This window comes from Eriocheir sinensis, unplaced genomic scaffold (genome assembly GCF_024679095.1).
Source record: "Eriocheir sinensis breed Jianghai 21 unplaced genomic scaffold, ASM2467909v1 Scaffold791, whole genome shotgun sequence".
NCBI lineage: Eukaryota > Metazoa > Arthropoda > Malacostraca > Decapoda > Varunidae > Eriocheir > Eriocheir sinensis.
In genome coordinates, this window is record NW_026112155.1 from 82,619 (window position 1) to 105,000 (window position 22,382).

Here is a 22,382-nt window from a genome sequence, read left to right on the forward strand (position 1 = left end):
CAATGATCTTTCCAAAACGAACTGTCCTATCTACTCGTAGGCGGATGACTACTTTGCATTATTCAACTTCTTTCAGCAGAAGACCGTCTCAACAAGAATTACAAGACTCCAGACTGGTGGCTGCAAAACGCTTAACCTTAGATCTTGGTCTCATTTCTGATTAGGCAGAAGGAACCTGGTGTCCTTCAATGCCTCAAAACTCAATTTCTCCACCGATCAACTCGATACAATCTTCCAAACACCTATCCCCTATTCTTCGACAACACTCATCTATCACCTTCTTCTACACTTAACATCCTCGCTCTATCCTTAACTCAGGCGGTGGCTGAGTGGTTAGCGTGCTGGGCTCACATTCACCACGCCATGGCCAACGTCGGTTCGAATCCCCACGCTCCCACCTGGGATTTTTCAGTCACCGCCTAGTGGCCTAAGACTACCAACATGCTGTCCAGAAGACCACCCATCAACCCGGACTCTGAAAGAAACCGTTCAGTGAATCAAATGACTTCTGGGGGGCAGCATGAGCCAAGCATAACTGGCGCCACAATAAAAAAAATTGCCTGCGACATGACGGGACTGGGCCGACCATCTAACCCCTGAAGGAAGCCTACCGGCGCTATAGACGGGGATGTAAAAAACAAAAAAAAAAAAAAAAAAAAAAAAAAAACAAATGGAAACTTCACGTCTCTTCTCTCACTAAATCAGCTTCCTCAAGTTTGGGCGTTCTGTACCGTCTCCGCCAATTCTTTTCCCCCGCACAGTTGCTATCCATATACAGGGGCTTTATCCGTCCTCATATGGAGTATGGATCTCACGTGTGGGGGGTTCCACTCACTCACAGCTCTTTTGGACAGAGTAGAGTCAAAGGCTCTTCGTCTCAGCAACTCATCTCCTCTTACTGACAGTCTTCTACCTCTGAAATTCCGCCGCCATGTTGCATCTCTTTCTATCTTTTATCGATATTTTCACTCTGACTTCTGAACTTGCTAACTGCATGCCTCTCCCCTCCCGCGGCCCAGCTGCACACGACTTTGTACTCAAGCTCATCCCTATACTGTGCAGATTCCTTATGCCAGAGTTAACCAGCATCTTCACTTGTTCATCCCTCACGCTGGCAAACTCTGGAACAATCTTCCTTCATCTGTATTTCCTCCTGCCTTTGACTTATAGGAGCAGTGATTTCCGGGATTTTTTATTATTTTTTTTTTTGCCCTTGAGCTGTTTACTGTAAAAAAGAAAGAAAGCCTGTACCAAAAGGTATAGGCTTAGTGCAGTTCCCACAATGGTGAAAACTATCAACCCCTCCACGGCCTATCACCTCGATACATAACACTCCGCACCCCCATCCACCCTTTCCCACTACTCATTGCATTGTGCTCTTCCGTAAATCTTATTTGTAATTTGTATATTTTCAGTCTTATGGCTGCCAACCAATGAATAAACCATATATTGTTATTATTATTATTATTACTATTATCATTACTGTAATTGTTATTATTATTATTATTATTATTATTATTATTATTATTATTATTATTATTATTATGTTCAAGTAGGCTTCATGTCTGCGTGGATGGGTAACTACATTTTTATTAATTTGAGTTTGAGTTTCATTTTACTATAGCTTATGAATGAAATAGGGGGGAAATCTTACGTTCTCAGTGTTTCAAATACATTTTTATCTCTATTATTATTATTATTATTATTATTATTATTATTATTATTATTATTATTATTAATATTATTATTATCATAGGCCAAGAATATCAGCCTCACTGGAGGGGTCGTGGAACTATATACCCAATAAGGGTCCCAGAGGGGGGAACATTGGCCTTAGGAAAGAGCAAGTCTCCTTAGTAAACAACTTTTAACTCTGCTCTTAATTAATTGCAAGTTTTCAGCTTTAATGACATCATTTGAAAGCTGGTTCCACAATTTAGTTATACATGGAACAAAGCTTCTAGAAAATTGGGAAGTATTACAACGTACAGCTGAAAATGCCAAATCAATGATATTTGAAGCAAACCTTGTGAAACGAGACTGAAGAAAAGATGGAGGAAGTTTAGAATGTAAAGGATGGTTATGATTATTAAAGATCTTATACAACAGAGTAAGAGAGTCAACAATGCGGCGATGTTCAAGATTAATATTTAGATTAGGTAGCATAAACTTGATCTGATTAAACGCCCGGTCCAAGAAAGAAATAAGCCGAGATTCATGTCCACAATCGAGGGAAGATTGAAGGTCATGTATCAACACCAAAAGAGCATCACAAGTTCCCAAGCCATTCCTAAAACCAAACTGGTTAGTTGGTAGAAGATTAAAGTCATTGAAATATTTAGCGAGTCGTTTCCCCAACAAACGCTCAATTACTTTTGACAGAATAGGAGCAATAGAGAAGGGTCTGTATTCTTCTGATAAAACTGAAGCATATTTCTTCGGGATAGGAGTAACATTAGCAATACGGCAACAGACAGGAAAGCGACTTTGCCGAATTAGAGTTCTGAAAATGACGGACAGTTTGGGAGCTAAGAGTTTACTAATACTTTTGAAAAATAGCGTGGAAAAAAACAAGAGGATCAGTACCTTCATGTGAATCTTAATCATTTAGAATTTTATCAACCTCAAATAACCGGAAAGCAAATGAAGTCTTTTTAAGTTCAAGAAAACATGTACTGGGTAATGTAACCTAAGCGTTTCTCTGTTGTTACTCTATTTAAACAAACTCCTGATTTCATGTCTTCGTGAATGTCTGACTTCATTTTAACTCGTCTTAGTTTTTTTTTACTTGTCTTAGTTTGAGTTTCATTATACTGTCGCTTATGAATGCAATAAGGAAGATATGTTACGCTCTCAGCATTATGAAACACAATCTTGTCTCTATATAAACAAAATCGAGGTTTCATGTCTGCGCGAATGACTAACTTCGTTTTTACTCGTCTTATAGTGGCTTTTGTTTTGGTCTTTGGAACTATTAACTTTATTTATTGAGTTCCTGGCCCCTGAAATGTTCAGTTGAATGCATCACCTTGTTCGTGTCAATCTACTTTCTGCTTTCTGCTTTCTACTTTCTACTGATTACTCTGATTATTTTATCTCTTCGTTGACTTTTATATATCTCCGTATGCACGCGGCTCACTCTGCAGTCTTCCTTATCATTTGAAGTCTTACGAGAAGGGAGTGCAGCGGATGACCTACCTTTGGTATTACAGTCAGTATTCTCCCCCACAATTCTCCGAGCAGATGGGAGCACACTGGGAAATTTTCTGTTACATCATCCGTCTCTCTTTGTGTAAGGGTAGGCGGTGGCCGAACTGGTAGCGTACTGGACCAACATTCGCCGCGTGATGGACGACGCGGATTCGAATCCTCACCCTACCACTCGGATTTTTCAGTCACCGCCGAGTGGCTTAAAACTACCCACATGCTGTCCTGAAGACCACCCATCAACCCGGACTCTAGAGGAAGCCGTCCAAGCGAATCAAGAACGAGTTCCGGGGGGCAGCATGAGCCAATGCAAGATGGCGCCACTATAAACACTCGCCTGCGCCAGAACGGGCTGGGCCGACCATCAGGCCCCACCTGGAAGAAGCCTTGGGCCGACCATCAGGCCCCACCGGGAAGATGCCTACCGGCGCAATAGGCAACAACGTAAAAAAAAAAAAAAATGAAAATAGAAAAATGACCTCATTATAGAGACGAAGCATAATTGCTGCATTAAATTAAATTATACGATACTCTTCAACGTTCTTTATTGTGTCAGACGAAACTTGCCACGTTATGTGACTCATGTGTCATCATTATCATTAGCAGCGGTTATTGGGTGCCAGTCGCTGTCTCGTCATCGCCTGCCCAGCACGGCAAGGCCACCGTATCGCGCGTGTTGCCAGTGAGGTACCAGGGGGGCTTCTGCAGCTCGGGATTTGCAGCTGGTAACATTACATCGCAAAGTACATTTACACCGTGGAGCTCTATTGTGCTGGCGTCTTTATCTTTACCTTTACAAAGGAGTCGTTCATATATGCTGAATGTTTTTAAGTATTTTCTAGATTCCACACCCCCTTATAACGCTAAAACACGTTTCTGACCACCTCCCTAACTCGTGTGTAACGCTTTCCTGATCAGCCTCCCTTTATGTTCAGCAGCGAACCCGTATTGTTGAACCTGCTTGTTGATTCATCGTCCTTATCATTAGTGGCTTCGCCTTTCCTCGTACTTCAGCGGAGTAACATTAATAGTCTGAAATATTTGTATAGCTTATGTGTTTAATTAATGACTGTCGAGGTGTATTGCCCGAAATTCTCTTTAGTATAATATTTCCATAAGACCTCTGCATGTCACAAAATACACGATAGATCAATCCAGATCAGGAAAGGGTTTCACCGGCGCCAGGGATCGAACCCGTGACCAGAGAGATGGAAAAGTCACTCCTTAACCAGTCGGCCACTCCTTAACCAGTTCGCAGTGAGTTATGGGAGGCTAACCCATCAGGCGAGTCAGCACTACAAATGGTTGTGAGTTGGGGGAGCCGCAAACTCACCAGACGCAGGTCCTTTACGCCGTGCAGCACCAGGAACGTGTTCTCCATGACGAGGCGCAGTGAGGAGTGGCGGGTCGGCGTCTCCTTGCACTTTCCTCATTGATGCTGTCGACAAGTGATCCGCCCCTCCCTCCCCCCTATATGGCAACCCCGTACTGCGCCTCTGTGTGTGTGTGTGTGTGTGTGTGTGTGTGTGTGTGTGCTTACTGACATGGCTAAAAGGAAGAAAATTGAATTATTTGTAACATTTATTGATTTTTCTAAGGCATATGATTTAGTCCCCAGACATAAGCTGTTCTCAGTGCTGCGGCGTGTTGGTTGTGGAGCGGTGATGTTGGCGGCGTTGGTGGCAATGTATCGCACCACAGAGAGCTTGATGGGTAGTGCGGTGGTGACGGCCACGCTTGGGGTCAGTCAGGGCTCGCCTACTTCTTGTTTTTTGTTCATAATTTTTGTTAATGAGCTGATACGTAAAATTAAAAAAATATGTCAACCGGAAGAACTCATCGATTGGTTACATATTTTGGTCCTGATGGATGACACAGTATTTTTATCAACAAGTAGACAAAACATGTTGAGAAAGGTGGAAATATTGCAGTAGTTTTGCGTTGAGTATGTTATGGTGGTAAACAGCAGTAAGACCAATTTTTTTGTTATTAATGAAGAGGAAGGAGACACGGAGCCGTTGCACGTGGATGGTTTGGTAATTGACCACTGAACTAGTTATGTCTATCTGGGATCACCGTTCACCTGCGACGGCTCCGTGTCCTCGGCTGTCAAGTTACACGCGTGTCAGGTGCTGAAGTATGTATGATTTCTCAAGAAGAATAACGATGTACCATTTATCGTGAAGCGACGAGTCCTCGATGCTGCCATGATGTCGTCCCTGCTGTATGGATGTGAGTCCTGGGTGGGCGCTGATATCAAGCCAGTTATCAAACTATAAAACTGGGCGCTTAAGTAACTTTTAGGAGTCAGGAGAACAACATCAAACTTGATTTGCTATGCCGAAATTGGTTACCCGTCGCTTCCAGACATGATAAAGTTCAAGCAAAATAAGTTTTATAGTAGTATGTGGTCCCAAAGGTCAGGTTTTCTGGATGACCCGCTATCGCTTGCCATACGAAGTGTAACTGGAGCGAACACGCACACAAGTAAGCATATTCAAGAATTTTTACGAAATGAGCTTCCCGGTATGACCTCTATGATTGAGAAAATCCACAGTTTAATAGCAAATTCCAACCCTCAAGGTGTCTAGTATATAAGGAAATTAACCCGAGTCTGTCAGTGCATGAAGTATACACCAAAAAACATATAAGTGAGTTCCACCGTATATCTTTCACACGTTTCCGTGTGAGCGGCCACACGTTAGCAATTGAAACAGGTCGCTGGAACAGACGGGGGCGTGGCCGCCTTCCTTTGGAAGAACGTGTGTGTGTGTATGTGGTGGAGCAGTGCAGACTGAAAGGCACGTGGTGGAGAACTGTCCTCTGACACAGAATATCAGGGAAAAGTACGGCTTTACGGCCCCTGAGGATTTGTTTACGGGTACTGTTCCTGATGACAGAACCTGCAAGATTATTTAAGATATTCTTGAAACGTACCACTAAAGGTCTTGCAATATGAACATATGACTATATTTACAGTTTTCAGTCTAGGTATGTTATAATTTATTTAAGGTTTAGGCATGTACTGTCTTGCTGCGCTGGACGGATTGATGTATATGATTGTACAGCGTGATGTGTTTTATGTGTCCGTCGTTCACGTGCTTTATGTGCTGCATGGGTTTTATGGTGTTTGAATAATATTCTTTACGTGACTCACCTACATGTTGTATGTTTCATCCGTTTTTAAGTTTTGTGTATTAGAAGTATTTTATATGCTACAAATTTTTGCTCGATATACATTATGTGTTTCCCGCGGTAATCTATCATTTCATGTGGCATGTGGTTCATGTATTTTATATGTTTCATGTGTTTTGTGTGCATCAAGTCTTTCCTGTGTCACCTGTCTCATGTGTCTTGTGTATTTCGTGTGTCTCGTGTATCATGTATTTCCTGTGTTTGGTGTAAGCGATGTCTTGTGTATCAAATGTTTAGCGTGTCAAGTGTGTTTCATGTGTTGGTGTGTTGTGTTTTAAGTGTGTTATGTGCCGTGTGTGCTTTATGGATTTCAACTGTTTTAGTTATTTTTGTTTGTTTGTTTGTTTTTAACATGTTTCATGTGTGTTTTATTCGTTTTAAGTGCTGTATGTTTTGTGGTGCTAAGTGTGTGTGTGTGTGTGTGTGTGTGTGTGTGTGTGTGTGTGTATGAAGAGGAGGGGAGGAGGGATGGAAGATGCTTGGGAAATAAATAAGTGACTGACAGAAACAAGTTGAGAGCCAAGAAACAGGGCAGGTGAGGTCGGCGCCATGCAGCCAGCGCCCAGGACAGGCGTTGCGGCTCAGGTAATACTCTCGTTTATCGTGTGGACACTTTCACTTCTTTGTTCGGCCACACTACACGTTTGTGTTTGTTGGTTGTATTCGAAAATACTCTTAAAATCGTTGAGTGCTAAGAGTTTGAGTAAAAATACAAGAGTACATTATACTAAGGAGCTTTTGACACTAAATACAAGTACATGATATCGTGTACATAAATACAAGTACGAGCACAAGGTCAAGGTCCTAAATTTCAATCCACAGCTGGATGTTGCGCCTACGTATGCAACGACATCACTTGCTCTCGTGCCCACGACCTTGACTCTTCAGATTTTTCCACCATCTGGCTAAGACTTCATTGTCATTCTATTACGAAATATATCTGTGCTGTTTATCTCTCACCTAACTCTACTAAATATGTAAAATTCTTTAACAACTTGAACTCTAAAGTGGAGCACATCTTGACTCACTCTCCCTTCGTTGGAATCTCCATCTTAGGAGATTTCAATGTTCACCACCAGCTTTGCTTTTCATCCTCTTTCACTGAACAGCCAGGTGAAAAAGCCTACAACTTTGCTCTCCTCAATTATCTAGACAGTTGGTTCAGCACCCTGCACATATTCCCGACCGTCTCTGAGACAGCCCCAACATACTATAATATATATATATATATATATATATATATATATATATATATATATATATATATATATATATATATATATATATATATATATATATATATATAGATAGATAGATAGATAGATAGATAGATAGATAGATAGATAGATAGATAGATAGGCGGTGGCCGAACTGGTAGCGTACTGGGCCCACATTCACCGCGTGATGGACGACGCGGGTTCGAATCCCCACGCTACCACTCGGATTTTTCAGTCACCGCCGAGTGGCTTAAAACTACCCACATGCTGTCCTGAAGACCACCCATCAACCCGGACTCTAGAGGAAGCCGTCCAAGCGAATCAAGAACGAGTTCCGGGGGGCAGCATGAGCCAATGCAAGATGGCGCCACTATAAACACTCACCTGCGCCAGAACGGGCTGGGCCGACCATCAGGCCCCACCTGGAAGAAGCCTTGGGCCGACCATCAGGCCCCACCAGGAAGATGCCTACCGGCGCAACAGGCAACGACGTAAGAAAAAAAAAAAAAATTATATATATATATATATATATATATATTTATATATATATATATATATATATATATTTTTTTTTTACACCTCTTCCTTACCTCTAACCCTTCTGCTTACTCTGTCAAACTGTTCTCTCCGTTGGGCTCCTCTGATCAACCTTATTTCTGCATCATATCCTGTCGCTCCTGTACAGCCTCTGGACCCACCGAAGAGGCGATGCTTCTGGTATTTTTCTTCCGCTCGGTGAGGCGACCTGAGGACGTACTCTTTCCGATTTCCCGTGGAATGATTACTGCTTCCAGGAGAGAGACCCCTCTGTGTGTGCCCAGCGCATCACAGAGGTGATTGTCTCTGGAATGGAAGCCGACATTCCATGTACTTTTTTCTTCGAATACAAGACGCCGGGAGTTATGTTATCCTTGTATAATTCGCTGGTAAGGCCCCACCTGGAATACGCCGTGCAATTCTGGTCTCCAAATTACAGGAAAGACATTGAATTACTTGAGAGAGTACAGCGCCGCGCCACGAAGATGATACCATCACTTAGGACGAAGCCCTATGAAGAGCGACTCGAGCGACTCAACCTCTTCACGTTGGAAAAGAGACGACTGCGGAGAGACATGATACAAGTCTTTAAGTACCTGAACAAGCTCTGCAACGTTGATCACTCCAAGCTCTTCACGCTGCAAACTAACCTGAGAACAAGAAACAACGGAAAAACTGTTCAAGCAAAGCGATACAATACTGACATCGGCAGGAGTTATTTCTCGAATAGAGTGGTTCGCCACTGGAACAGCCTCCCTGCAGAAGTGGTTAGCGCAGAGAGCATCAACTCATTCAAGAAACGCATTGATCGCCACTTTGCTGCATCGGGAGTGAACTAAACGTACCCAAGAGTAGGTGCACAAGTGCCTTAATCCTTCCCTGCAAGCCACTCCTATGGCAAACGGATTGATTAAATCACTGAAAGCAGGCAGCCTAGTAATGAGCCAACAGGCTTTCTGCTGCCAGCTAGTCCATGTTTCCATGTTTCTCCCCACGCTTAAAAGACTTGGTTTAATTACGCTTGTTCTCGTGCTATCAAAGGTAGTGAGGCAGATCACAAAAGGTACCAGAGCCTTCGCACTCCTGCTAACCGTGATCTTTACATTTCTGCCCGGAATCATGCCAAATCCATTCTTCTACTTACCAAAAGCTCTTTCATCCATAGGAAATGTCAGAACCTTGCTTTCTCTAATTCTTACAGAGACTTCTGGCACCTAGCCAAGAATATCTCCTCCAATTTCACTTTTTCATCTTTCCCTCCTCCTTAAAGGGGCTCTCACACATTCCCGGTCCCGGTCGCGACCGTCCCCGATGACTCCCGATAAGCCGGTCGCCGGTCGACCGGCTGTAGGATCGAGGATTGTCGGCGGCAGACCGCCGGTCTACCGCCGGTCGACCCTGAAGACCGTAGACGCAGCCGACCACCGCCGGTCAACTTTAAAATTTTCAAAGATATCGGCGATGCGCCCGGTCGACCGGCGGTGTCGAAAAATGTCGGTGGTCGACTGGAGGTCAACCGCCGACACCCACGGCAGACCGGCGGTAGACCGGCGGTAGACCGCCCGCGAGTGAACACCTGTGTCTGACCTGGGGATTAGCAAGGGAGGAAGGAGGAAGACGAGGAGGAACAGGTAGGAGCGAGGGATGAAGAGAGAGGGAGATGAGAGAAAGGAAGAAGAGGAATGGGTGAAAGAGAGGAGAAATATATATATATATATATATATATATATATATATATATATATATATATATATATATATATATATATATATATATATATATATATATATATATATGTATATTACGTCTTCAGACTAAATATAGTCTGAAGATGTAATACGAAAGTACTTACTATATTTCTTTTCTTTTCCCAGTGTGTATATATATATATATATATATATATATATATATATATATATATATATATATATATATATATATATATATATATATATATATATATATAGAGAGAGAGAGAGAGAGAGAGAGAGAGAGAGAGAGAGAGAGAGAGAGAGAGAGAGAGAGAGAGAGAGAGAGAGAGAGAGAGAGAGAGAGAGAGAGAGAGAGAGATTTATGCACACGAATGAATTTAGGTATGAAGCTGTTTATTATAATTATAATAATTATAATTTCAGGAGTTCAATTTCGCGTTCACGAGAGCTGAGGAAAGCCATTGCGATGTCAAACTCACGAATGATCAAAACACCTGGACGGGCGTTTATATACCCTTCCAACTGGGTGTGGCAACGAAAGTGTTTGCTCGTCGATGTGCCGCAGGTCTGCCGCCGATAGGCCGGCGGTCGACCGCCGACTGACCTGCTGCAGTCGCCGGTCGGAGAAATCGAAAATCGTATATGGTCGCCTGTCTACCGCCGGTAAACCGCCGGCTTACCGGCGGTAAGCCGCCGGTCGCCGGTCGACCGGCTGTAGGATCGGGGATTGTCGGCGGCAGACCGCCGGTCTACCGCCGGTCGACCCTGAGGACCGTAGACGCAGCCTACCACCGCCGGTCAACTTCAAAATTTTGAAAGATATCGGCGATGCGCCCGGTCGACCGGCGGTGTCGAAAAATGTCGCCGTCGACCGGCGATCAACCGCCGACAACCCACGGCAGACCGGCGGTAGACCGGCGGTAGGCCGGCGATAGACCGCGAGTGAACACCTGTGTCTGACCTGGGGATTAGCAAGGGAGGAAGGAGGAAAACGAGGAGGAACAGGTAGGAGCGAGGGATGAAGAGAGAGAGGGAGATGAGATAAAGGAGGAAGAGGAATGGGTGAAAGAGAGAGAGAGAGAGAGAGAGAGAGAGAGAGAGAGAGAGAGAGAGAGAGAGAGAGAGAGAGAGAGAGAGAGAGAGAGAGAGAGAGAGGAATGGAAGGAGGAACAGGTGGGAGGGAGTGAGGAAGAGAGAGGGAGTGAGGAAGAGAGAGGGAGGGATGGAGGAGAGTGAGGAAGGAAGGGAAAGAGGATGGAAAGAGATGAGAGAAAGGAGGAAGAGGAATGGGTGAAAGAAGAGAGAGAGAGAGAGAGAGAGAGAGAGAGAGAGAGAGAGAGAGAGAGAGAGAGAGAGAGAGAGAGAGAGAGAGAGAGAGAGAGAGAGAGAGAGAGAGAGAGAGAGAGTGTTTTTATGCACACGAATGAATTTAGGTATGAAGCTGTTTATGAGGTAATTATAAATATATGAAAATGCAAAAAAAGTGTTTGCTCGTCGATGTGCCGTAGGTCTGCGGCCGGTAGACTGGCGGTCTGCCGCCGGTAGGCCGGCGGTCTACCGCCGATTGACCTGCTGCAGTCGCCGGTCGGAGAAATCGAAAATCGTATATGGTCGCCGGTCTACCGCCGGTAAACCGCTGGCTTACCGTCTGTAAGCCGCCGTTCCCGGGATTATTGCCTATTTTGTCAGCGGTCAGGCCCCGATCAGCTTATCGGGAGTCATCGGGGACGATCGGGACCGGGACCGGGAATGTGTGAGAGCCCCTTTATCGGGAGTCATCGTGGACGATCGGGACTGGGACCGGGAATGTGTGAGAGCCCCTTAACATGGCAGCACCGCCGTCTCATCTATCTCTAAGGCTGAACTCTTCGCTCAAACTTTCTGTAACAACTCCACTCTGGACGATTCTGGGCATATTCCTCCTAAAATACTATTTTTTTTTTTTTTTTTTTACGTCGTTGCCTGTTGCGCTGGTAGACATCTTCCTGGTGGGGCCTGATGGTCAGCCCAGGGCTTCTTCCAGGTGGGGCCTGATGGTCGGCCCAGCCCGTTCTGGCGCAGGCGAGTGTTTATAGTGGCGCCATCTTGCATTGGCTCATGCTGCCCCCCCGGAACTCGTGCTTGATTCGCTTGGACGGCTTCCTCTAGAGTCCGGGTTGATGGGCGGTCTTCAGGACAGCATGTGGGTGGTTTTAAGTCACTCGGCGGTGACAAAAATCCGAGTGGTAGCGTGGGGATTCGAACCCGCGTCGTCCATCACGCGGTGAATGTGGGCCCAGTACGCTACCAGTTCGGCCACCGCCTACCCTAATGTAGTTGAGTAGGCCCTGAAATGTTGAAGTATTGGTCCTAGTTACACGTTTTTTTCATAAAGGGTAATACACAAAAAAAGGATAATCCTGCAAAAGTCCGATCAGCCTACAGTAGGCAGCTCCCGAACACCTATTACCTTCCACTATATGTTACTCACGCTATGTTATCTCTTTACTGAAATATGTTGTGGGAAAAATTTAGCTGAAGAGAGGAATGTCGGTTAAATCAAAGGAGGCTAAGACAAAAATTAATTGACTTTCCCAATATTATATTACTTAGCTTAGAATCCTTGAGCGTAGGGAGAGATGGGTGGAGGTATCAGGAAGATGCCCTGGGAATGGTATCTGACGAGGTCCAAAAGGCTCCAAGGTGGCGAAGGCTAAGGGACTGGGCCGGGCATTTTCAGATTGCTGTCGGCCTTTTCCGTATACTTCTCATGGTATTGAGAATAACTAATTTGGAGGCGCGTGTATGAAGATATGTTCGCTGTGACCTTTAGTATCAAAAGAGCTGCCTTGGCGATTTTAAACTCGCCAAGTTGAAAAGTATGGACACGTCGGCATTGCTTCATGCACCAGGTGCTCGAACCTATTCACTCCGCTTCTAATCCTATTGTGGTATCGAATTACCACTTGCTCCCTAGCTCAATTGAATATCACCAAATCAGTGATAATAATAATATACAACATATACAAACTGGAATAATTACCACATATGTCTTAGCTTCTTTATGAAGCTCGTCGTTTTACACTAACCCTATGGCTGCAAAATTTGTTCCATTTCCAAGCAAACCTCTTTGCAAACCAGTTATTCCTCATTTTCTTATCGAATCAAAATTAATTCGTCATTTACCCGTTGTTATTAGCCATTATTTTTAATAAATCGATTTATATATAATTATTTTAACCTATCCCTATATACCACGTTTTTAGCCTTAAAATAATTGTTGTTATTCTTCTCTGCAAGTATTTTTTCTAGAGACTCACTCTTCATTTCATAATGAGACCACAATGAGATGGGAATAGCATGGTGGGTCCTAAGTCAAGTCTGATAGTAACTTCAGCTTTTGTGTCGCTTTCCCCTTGTAGAAGGGAAACCTTTTGTTCTGTTAGCGTGATCCCTACGGGGTTATTACAACTCCTCTCGAGGTTAAATTTTCTTAAGTTGATATAATGTGTGTATGTTTAGGTGTCATTTTTTTTACCACTATTAAGTCCTCTGCTGGATTTGTCACTATCTAATTGTTGCTGCACTGATAAACAGAGTGTGTTGGTATGTTTATTATGTTTTCTTTAATAGCGTTACAACCGTCCGAAGTCAGCCACACCCGATGACAAGTGCGTCCAGATACGGCAGACAGAGACAGTCACCAAATAAAAGAAACTGCTCAAGAAACAAACATGGAGAGCATTAAGGTCCCTTTATCAACAGACTCAGCGTCTTTCTCACCCATATTAGGTCATTTGTATGTCAGTCTTCCTTGGTGGTGGCCAAGAACAATGGAGCAACTGCTGTGTGTGTGCATCAGCCTTGATGATCTAAGGCTTCAAAAGTTGCTCGAGCAAAGTTTGTGGAAAGGGCCTTGGTGCTCACTCCTGGTCTCCGTCCTGGTTGGATGCCGCCTTGGCAACTAACAGGAAATCATACACTTGACTGCCCCGTCCTCCCCTTTGTAGAACATGTCAAAGGCCTTCTGGAACTCCTCAAACTTGAAGCGGTGCGTGATGAGAGGGTTCACGTCTACCAGCTTCTTGGCCAACAGGTCTATGGCGATGGGGTAGCTGTGGAGGCGTAAGAGGAGGTAAGGAATACTCAGTTTCTGGCAGAGAGATCGCCCCAAGAGGCTCGATAACAGAACGTAAAAAGAAGACTGTGTTATGGCAGGAGTCATTCAAGATCTAACTCTAACACACAACACCCAAACTTTGTTTAAGTCTGTTAGCGATGGCTGTCGTTCCTCCACCTGCTACTCACGTGTTAAGGTAGCGGAAGACGCCCATGATGTCCACCTCCCGCACGCCGGCGTGCACCAAGGGCACGGTGACCTCAGGACCGCTTAGGCCCACCTGCATCACCTTCCCTCGAGACTTGGTTGCCTGGATGCCGGAAGAAAGTGAACAGTGGAATATGTGGCTGGACTTTTTCAGACCCAGGCCAGGGCACAAAGTTTGACTGCTGCTGCTGCTGTGGTGCCTGACCCGCTTGATGCGGAAAGCCTCCCAGACTCACTAAGCGAGGAGGGTACCTCTTTGTCCGACTGGTTAAGGAGTGACTTTCCCATCTCGCCGGTCGCGGGTTCGATCCCTGTCGCCAGCGAAACCTTTTCCTGATCTGGCTAATTTCTCATGTGTTTCATAGCATGCACTGGTCGTGGGATGGATGGTAAAGGGGAATTCAGTGACATTACAGTGGTTGCAGCGGTGGGATATCCTGTCCTGTGGTCTGTTGTGTCTCCCCTGTGTTGGGTAACAGTAGGTAGATGGCCCATTCTCTCCGAAGAGTTAATAGAAAATGAAAGATGAGTAACTTCACAGGCAAGAAACTAATCTAGATGTGGGGGTAAAGCCGTATAGTGCCTGACCCGCTTGATGCGGAAAGCCTCCCAAACTTACTCAGGGAGGGGTGTACCTGTTTGGCCGAGTGGTTAAGGAGTGACTTTCTCATCTCGCCGGTCGCAGGATCGATCCCCGCCGCCTGTAAAACCCTTATCTGGTCTTGATTATTTTCTCGTGTGTTTCGCAACACGCAGAGGTCGTGTGGATGGATGGTAAAGGGGAATTCAGTGGCATTATGCTGCTGCCGAGGTGAAGTCTGAGGGGACGAGGAGACTCTTTCAATAGACCACATGACATTTGTGCCGCGCCCATGATGCTTTATCAAAACAAAGTGCAGGTAAAATGTATGGTATTGAATCTGAAGATGTATTTCTATACTGTACATAGTGCTAGCGTTAGGAGGTAATCCTGTGAGGGAGAAATTAGTGGTTGGACTAAGAAAACCAAGGAGGCAAAAAAAAAATGACATCTTACTTTCTATTCGCTGATTTAAGCGTTACTGAAACTCCTGCTCATGGAGTGGTGGAGCGACACAATAAACACAGCAGTAGCTTGCGTCTCCACTTACATATATTGCGAGGGAGATTCCCGCCTGGGAGCCGCTGCACTCCATGGTGACGTCTGGCTCGCAGCCCATCATCTGGTGCACCTGCTTGGCCTGGCTCTGCGAGGTTCCGGAGCCCACAAGCAGCGTGTGGTCGGCGCCCATCTTCTTGGCTAGTTCCAGACGGCTCTCCTTGATGTCTGGGGGCAGAGGTCACGTTATGTCTGGGGGTAGAGGTCACGTTATGTCTGGGGGCAGAGGTCATGTTATGTCTGGGGGGTAGAGGTCATGTAATGTCTGGGGCAGAGGTCATGTTATGTCTGGGGGGCAGAGGTCATGTAATGTCTGGGGGCAGAGGTCATGTTATGTCTGGGGGACAGAGGTCATGTGGTGTCTGGGTGGCAGAGGTCATGTGATGTTTGGGGGCAGAGGTCATGATATGCCTGGGGTCAGAGGTCATGTTATGTCTAGGGGGCAGAGGTCATGTGATGTCTGAGGGTCAGAGGTCATGTGATGTCTGGAGGGCAGAGGTCATGTTATGTCTGGGGACAGAGGTCATGTTATGTCTAGGGGGCAGAGGTCATGTGATGTCTGGGGGGCAAAGGTCATGTGGTGTCTGGGGGCGCAGAGGTCATGTGATGTCTGTGGGCAGAGGTCATGTGATGTCTGGGGGCAGAGGTCATGACGGGAATGTAAACCTCTCCCCGCTGACTCAAGTTTTCAAGCACATTATTTACTGGAGTAGAATTGAGCAGCTCTTACCTGTGACCAGGGTGTTCGTGGCGCCCAGAGCCTTGGCAACAACGAGGCAGAGTAGGCCAATTGGACCCGCGCCCGTCACCAGCATGCTTTGCCCTGCCCACACCCCGGCGCGGCGGCAGGCGTGCACGGCCACGGCCAGCGGCTCCACGATGGCACCCTCCTCATCACTGATGGAGTCCGGCAGCCTGCGGGGCGGCACAGATGTTGAGTGACTCAAGTTGTGCCGGATTACGCGTGTTTGAGGGAAGATAATACTGACCATATTTTTTTATAATCAACATCATCGTCGTCGTCTTACTTGTACGTGAGGTGGCCCTGGTAGACGAAATAGCGGGCCAGGCAGCCGGGGTACATGGCGACGGACGCGTGGAAGCTAGACTTGTCGCACACGTTGTACCTCCCGCTGAGACAGTGGTCACACGTGCGGCAGAAGCTCCCGGGCTCGATGGTCACGCGGTCACCTGGTACGTGGAGGGAGAGAAGCAGGTGTAGTGCAGGTTATCTTTCCGAGAGACATGATGTTATGATGTTTTTCCTGATGCTGGCAGCGTAAGGAAGACTGTCGGGCTAGTGTTTTGAACTGCTGCTACTGGTACCATGCAATCCAGTACGGCCTGTTGCTTCATGGGACTGTCGGGCTATTGTTTTAGACCATTACAACTGGTACCGTGTAATTCAGTATGGCCTGTTGCATCATGGGACTGTCAGGCAATTGTTTTAGACCATTACAACTGGTACCGTGTAATTCAGTATGGCCTGTTGCATCATGGGACTGTCGGGCTATTGTTTTAGACCATTACAACTGGTACCGTGTAATTCAGTATGGCCTGTTGCATCATGGGACTGTCAGGCTATTGTTTTAGACCATTACAACTGCTACCGTGTAATTCAGTATGGCCTGTTGCATCATGAGACTGTCAGGCAATTGTTTTAGACCATTACAACTGGTACCATGTAATCCAGTACGACCTGTTTCATGGTCAGACTGTCAGGCTAGGGATTTGCACCACTACACCATTACATGTAATCCAGTGCTCCCTGTTGCATGGTCTGCCTGTCGGCGACTAAGTCGGCTCCCCTACTGGGCTATCTAGTGAAGCGGGTGACTAGATACCCAGCAGCACGAAATATAAGACCTGTCAAAGGGCGGATGCGCTTACCACCCAACAACCATCTAGATCTAGAGCGTGGATTCAGACTCAGCCATACCTGTGCACCCGGTCCTCGTGGGCGTCCCCACTCTCCCTTTCCCGGTGGGTGACACACAAAGTCCCTCGCTCTGTTTTTTTTTTATCCTTTTGCTTCTCCACAATCCTGTCGCTCTCTTCCCCCTTCTCTCTCATCACTTTTACTTTGATTTTCTCATTCTCTGCGTCTCAGGTGTTAAGGGTATGCTGAACAGGCAGCGTATAATGTCCTCACTCCTCCCTCTTTACCTGTTTCGTCTCATAGAATAATAATAGTAATCTCCATTGCTTGCGGTGTAACTCCATTCATTATATAAAGGGTCGGCGTGTGGGAGGGATACTTTCGAGACATGGTTATACGAACGCTTTGACTACATATATCTATGGTTATAGCGTACTCACCACATATGCTATAGAAAGTCAGTCCAAGGCTACCCACCAGGCTTGACATGCGTGACGTCCTTGCCGCACTTGCTGACCACCCCCGAAGCCTCGTGACCCACGCCGGTAGGAAAGGTCACATCAAGGTCAGCTGTCCGGCCCTTATAGACCATGGATATATCCGTCCCGCAGAGACCCACCTTGCTCATGCGAATCAGGACCTCTGTGTGTAGGTGTAGAGTGTAAACTGTTAGATTATTATTATTATTATTATTATTATTATTATTATTATTATTATTATTATTAGTAGTAGTAGTAGTAGTAGTAGTAGTAGTAGTAGTAATTATTATTATTATTATTATTATTATTATTATTATTATTATTATTATTATTAGTAGTAGTAGTAGTAGTAGTAGTAGTAGTAATTATTATTATTATTATTATTATTATTATTATTATTATTATTATTATTATTATTATTATTATTATTAGTAGTAGTAGTAGTAGTAGTAGTAGTGATTATTATTATTATTATTATTATTATTATTATTATTATTATTATTATTATTATTATTATTATTATTATTATTATTATTATTATTATTATTATTATTATTATTATTATTATTATTATTATTATTATTATTATTATTATTATTATTATTATTATTATTATTATTAATAGTAGTAGTAGAAGAAGTAATAGTAGTAGTGTAAGGGGGATAGGGTGTAGGATAGAACACCCACGTATACGTACGATCATCACGAAGTTCCGGGATGGGGTGCGTCTCCTGGGGGAAGAAATAAGGATTGATTAAAGTACTTTTCCGTTTGAACCTTGCATAGTCTCCTAGACAAGCAATCGTTCACATGCTCGAGTGTTTCATGTCTGTGTGGCTAACTATATTTTCATTCGTCTTCGTTTGAGTTTAATTTTACTGTCGATAATGAATGTAATAGGGAGACAATCGTATGTTCTCAACTATATAAAAAAAATTCCTATCTCCAAGTAAACAAAATCGCCCCTATTAATTTAATTTACTGGGTTCCTGGTCAATGAAATGTTACCTCTGCCGGGCAAGTACCTCATGCGGGATACATAAACGCGTGTTTTTTTGCAAGTATTTCCCGCCACCCGTTGATGACGTAGACGGCGTCTGTTGGTCTCTGCCGATAGTAGCGTCATTCGTCATACTCTCCAGCCAATCACAGCTCTTTATTCCACCCGGAAGCTAGGGTGGTAGGAAGATACTGCGCAGTTGTGAGACGGGAGTCGAAAGTGGTCGCATCTCCGTCTTGTTGCTTCTTTCTCTTCTCCCCCAAACACCTAATAAAATGGAGGTAATTTTACCAAAACCTTATTGGACATAGCTCAATAATTATAGTACATGTGGGATGTTTAGGGGTGTTGACGATTCCTCGCAAATCGGGGTAGTAGCCCGCGCGGGCTTCTTTGATGCAACTTTGCAATGAATGGCTGTGTCAAATCAAGAAATGTTCACGAGCAAAACTGTCTTATAAAGGCCTCTATTTCAGTATACTAAAAGCGTTTTCTGATATCTCCAGTATTTCTGTGAGTGCCCGGCATGCTTCACCTTGTCACGGTTCGTCTACTTAGTATGTAACGTTGTTCCCACGCTGGTCATTTTATCTCTTCGTTGGCCACTATCCTGAAAGCTCCCTTCCCATCACTGATACGTCGCGAGCACGCGGCCTCATCCTGCAGTCTTTCTATCATTTGAAGTCTTACGAGAAAGAAGTGCATCGGATTATCTACTTCTTCCATGGTATTACAGATAGTATTCTCTCCCTCAACTCTGTGCAGATGCAAACAAAAAGGGAAATTTTGTCCTCCATCTTCCGTCCCCGTGTAATGAAAATAAAAATTTCTCATTATGGAGGAGCAACTTTTCTGCTCCGCTAAATTTAATCATATGATCCTCTTTAGCGCCCTTTATTGTGTCAAACGAAACTTAGCCCCGTTTCGTGACTGTCATGTGTGATCATCATTATCATCAGCAGGGGTCATTGGGTGCCAGTCGCCGCCTCGTCTTCACCTCCTCGGCACGTGCCGTGCCGGGGGTGCCGTAGCGCACGTGTTGCCAGGGAGGCTGCAGCGCGGGATATACAGCTGGTACACTGCATCGCAAAGTACATTTACACCGTGCAGCTGTATTATGCTGGCATCTTAATTAATACCTTCCTTTACAAAAAAGCTGTTCATGAAATAGGCTATATATGTTCTTTTCATTTTCAAGATTCCACACCCCTTGTAACACTGTAACACGTTTCTGACCACCTCTCTTTAATGATGTGTAACGCTTTCCTGCTCATCCTCCCTTTGTGTTTAGTAGCAAACCTGTAAGACATCAAGGCATGTTGACTTACTAGCTTTATCATTTATAGGTTTGTCTCTCCTCTTCCTATGGCAGAGTAACAGTAAGAGTGTAAAATATTAAAATAAACTATGTGATTAATGAATGTTGAGGGTGTGCGTGGTGGATAGTGGTGGTGTGTGCGTGTGTGTGTGTGGGGGGGGGGGGTGGGGCACACTCACCAGACGCAGGTCCTTTACGCCGTGCAGCACCGGGAACGTGTTGTCCATGTCGAAGCAGAGTGAGGAGTGAGTGGCTGGGCCGGCATCTCCCTGCAGCCCACTCATGAGTGCTGACGTGTGACCCGACCCCGACCCCCCTGTGACAGCCCCGCCCCCACTGTGACAGCCCCGCCCCCCGACCTCGTGTGTGTGTGTGTGTGTGTGTGTGTGTGTGTGTGTGTGTGTGTGTGTGTGTGTGTGTGTGTGTGTGTGTGTTGCTTACATTTGTTTCAGGTCAGTATTGGGTTGTGTCATACAGGCGCAACCCTCTTCTGTCGAACGCTATACGTAGATAACCAAGGAAAAATCGAAGGCATACATGAGAGGTCGTTCAGAGCAAAGAGTACAGCATCATCTAAATTGTTCTTTGGGTCACGGAAGGGTACTTGGTGGGACCTATTTAGTCTTTCGATAAGGCACTTCATATTTTTTAAATTTTTTTTAATTAAGGCTTTGGAAGATACACATAAAAATTCCTTTGGGGTAAAGAGTTTGGAAGAGAGGTAAAGATTCAGGGTTCAGGGTAAAGATTTTGGAAGTTATGCATAAAAAGTTATTCAGTGTAGAGAACAGAATGTCAGCTGAGTTTTTCCTTGGGCTACGGAAGTGAACTCGCAGACCTTGGACATGATCTTGACGACGCGGTGAGGCTGCTGGACCACAAGGCGTTATCTGAACATCACTCCACTAAGTCTGATAAGATAGTCGTGTTATTCTGTGTTTGTTCCTGGTATTGCTTATATAAGACGAGAAGTGAAGATGTAGGAGAACGAGTTTTTTTTTACGAAACAGATAGATAGACAGATAGATGGATAGATATAGATGACAGATAGATAGATAGATTTCCTGACAAGCTCAACTTGGTATCAAGAAGCCCTCCAGAATCGAGCCATTCCGAAAATCTGCGTTGCTACAGCTGTGTTACGTTTGTTGTTTGTGTTTTGTAAATGAAAATGATTATAATAAAAATAATAATAATAATAATAATGGTAGCCGAGAACTCAGGCGGGGCTCGGGGCACTTGTACGCGGCTGGTAACAGAATGACCTTGAACTTGCGACGGAAAAGCGTGAGAGAGAAGCACACAGAGAGATCACTTGCAAGGCCTCATTGATGTGATAGTGAAGAGATGATTCTAATCCTTCTCTCTCTCTCTCTCTCTCTCTCTCTCTCTCTCTCTCTCTCTCTCTCTCACACACACACACACAGTTTCATCATTTGTGTTGGTTATTTCCATGGTGATAAGTGCTTGTCGTATGTGTCTGGCGTCTCATGGCGTCATGGGGTCCAGTGTAGTAATGAGTAAATTCCTATCCATGAACATCTTCCTTAGTGATCTAAAGAAACACTGTGTTCATGACCAGCAAGGGTTATCAAAGGCTAAGTCATGAGTCGCAAAAATATTTGTGTCTTACTCAGAAGAAAAGTTTATAAATTAGTAAATAATGAACATAAAAGAGTTATTTTATATTATTTGTTATATATTGATATGTATTAAATTACATACTTATATTGTAAAATTAAACGCCTGCACCCCCCTCCCCTCCTCTGGCATGAGTGAAGGTTCTTTGCCATAATGAATTTCTCTCGGAGCAGAGTTTCTCGGTCTATCACTTGTTACTTTTATGTTGTATCTTCCTCTTCGCTGGCCCCAAGAGTAGTCGTTTTATACTGGCCATAAACACCTGCTGGTTTATTACATGTGTTTCGCAAAGAAAAGTTAATTAAGTAACTATTATTACCGAACTTAATGTTCCTTTCACTTATAACAAAATAATGCTTTATTATTTTTTTACACTTTTATTTCTACTTATTTAAAGGGAGCGTTCACTGAATATACGCCTCAGTCTTTGAATCTTCGAAGACTTTATAATAAAACATTTCAGCTCCCAAGCATACGTATTTGATTCGGCTTTCGTAGTGGTTTTGGGCATTTCCAAGTTTAGTTGAGTGACCCTGGTGGTAGTTTGACCCTTTCCTGTACCAGGAACATAAAAAAAAACACTCATTACATCCCGACTCCTCTCCTTTTTAACCTTTGGAAATAGTTGCTGTGAGAGGCGGAAGCGTTTGAAAATATCAACCTCGGATCTTCCCGGTGGCAACAATTTGAATTTTAAAACGTTGATTGTGATGTAATTTTTTCCGTTAGTATTCACATAATTAAACTGTGGTA

The 22,382-nt window shown here is 44.5% G+C and overlaps 2 protein-coding genes across 2 annotated transcripts in view; both read right to left on the reverse strand.

Moving 5' to 3' along the window:
- LOC126994429 (sorbitol dehydrogenase-like) overlaps nucleotides 1–4,716 on the reverse strand; it is a 35,299-nt gene extending 30,583 nt beyond the window's left edge. The window contains exon 1 of the mRNA XM_050853749.1: nucleotides 4,541–4,716. Coding sequence (XP_050709706.1) covers nucleotides 4,541–4,588 — 48 coding nt within the window. The 5' untranslated portion in view covers nucleotides 4,589–4,716. The remainder of the gene's footprint in view (nucleotides 1–4,540) is intronic.
- An 8,730-nt stretch (nucleotides 4,717–13,446) lies between these two features.
- Nucleotides 13,447–20,301, reverse strand: LOC126994428 (sorbitol dehydrogenase-like). The gene is made up of 8 exons (XM_050853748.1): nucleotides 20,168–20,301; nucleotides 18,368–18,401; nucleotides 17,669–17,833; nucleotides 16,341–16,503; nucleotides 16,043–16,227; nucleotides 15,305–15,480; nucleotides 14,156–14,277; nucleotides 13,447–13,962 (listed from the first exon to the last, which is right to left on the reverse strand). The coding sequence occupies exons 1-8, from the start codon at nucleotides 20,270–20,272 to the stop codon at nucleotides 13,812–13,814; spliced, it is 1,101 nt and encodes a 366-aa protein (XP_050709705.1). The 5' UTR covers nucleotides 20,273–20,301; the 3' UTR covers nucleotides 13,447–13,811.
- Nucleotides 20,302–22,382: the final 2,081 nt, after the last annotated feature.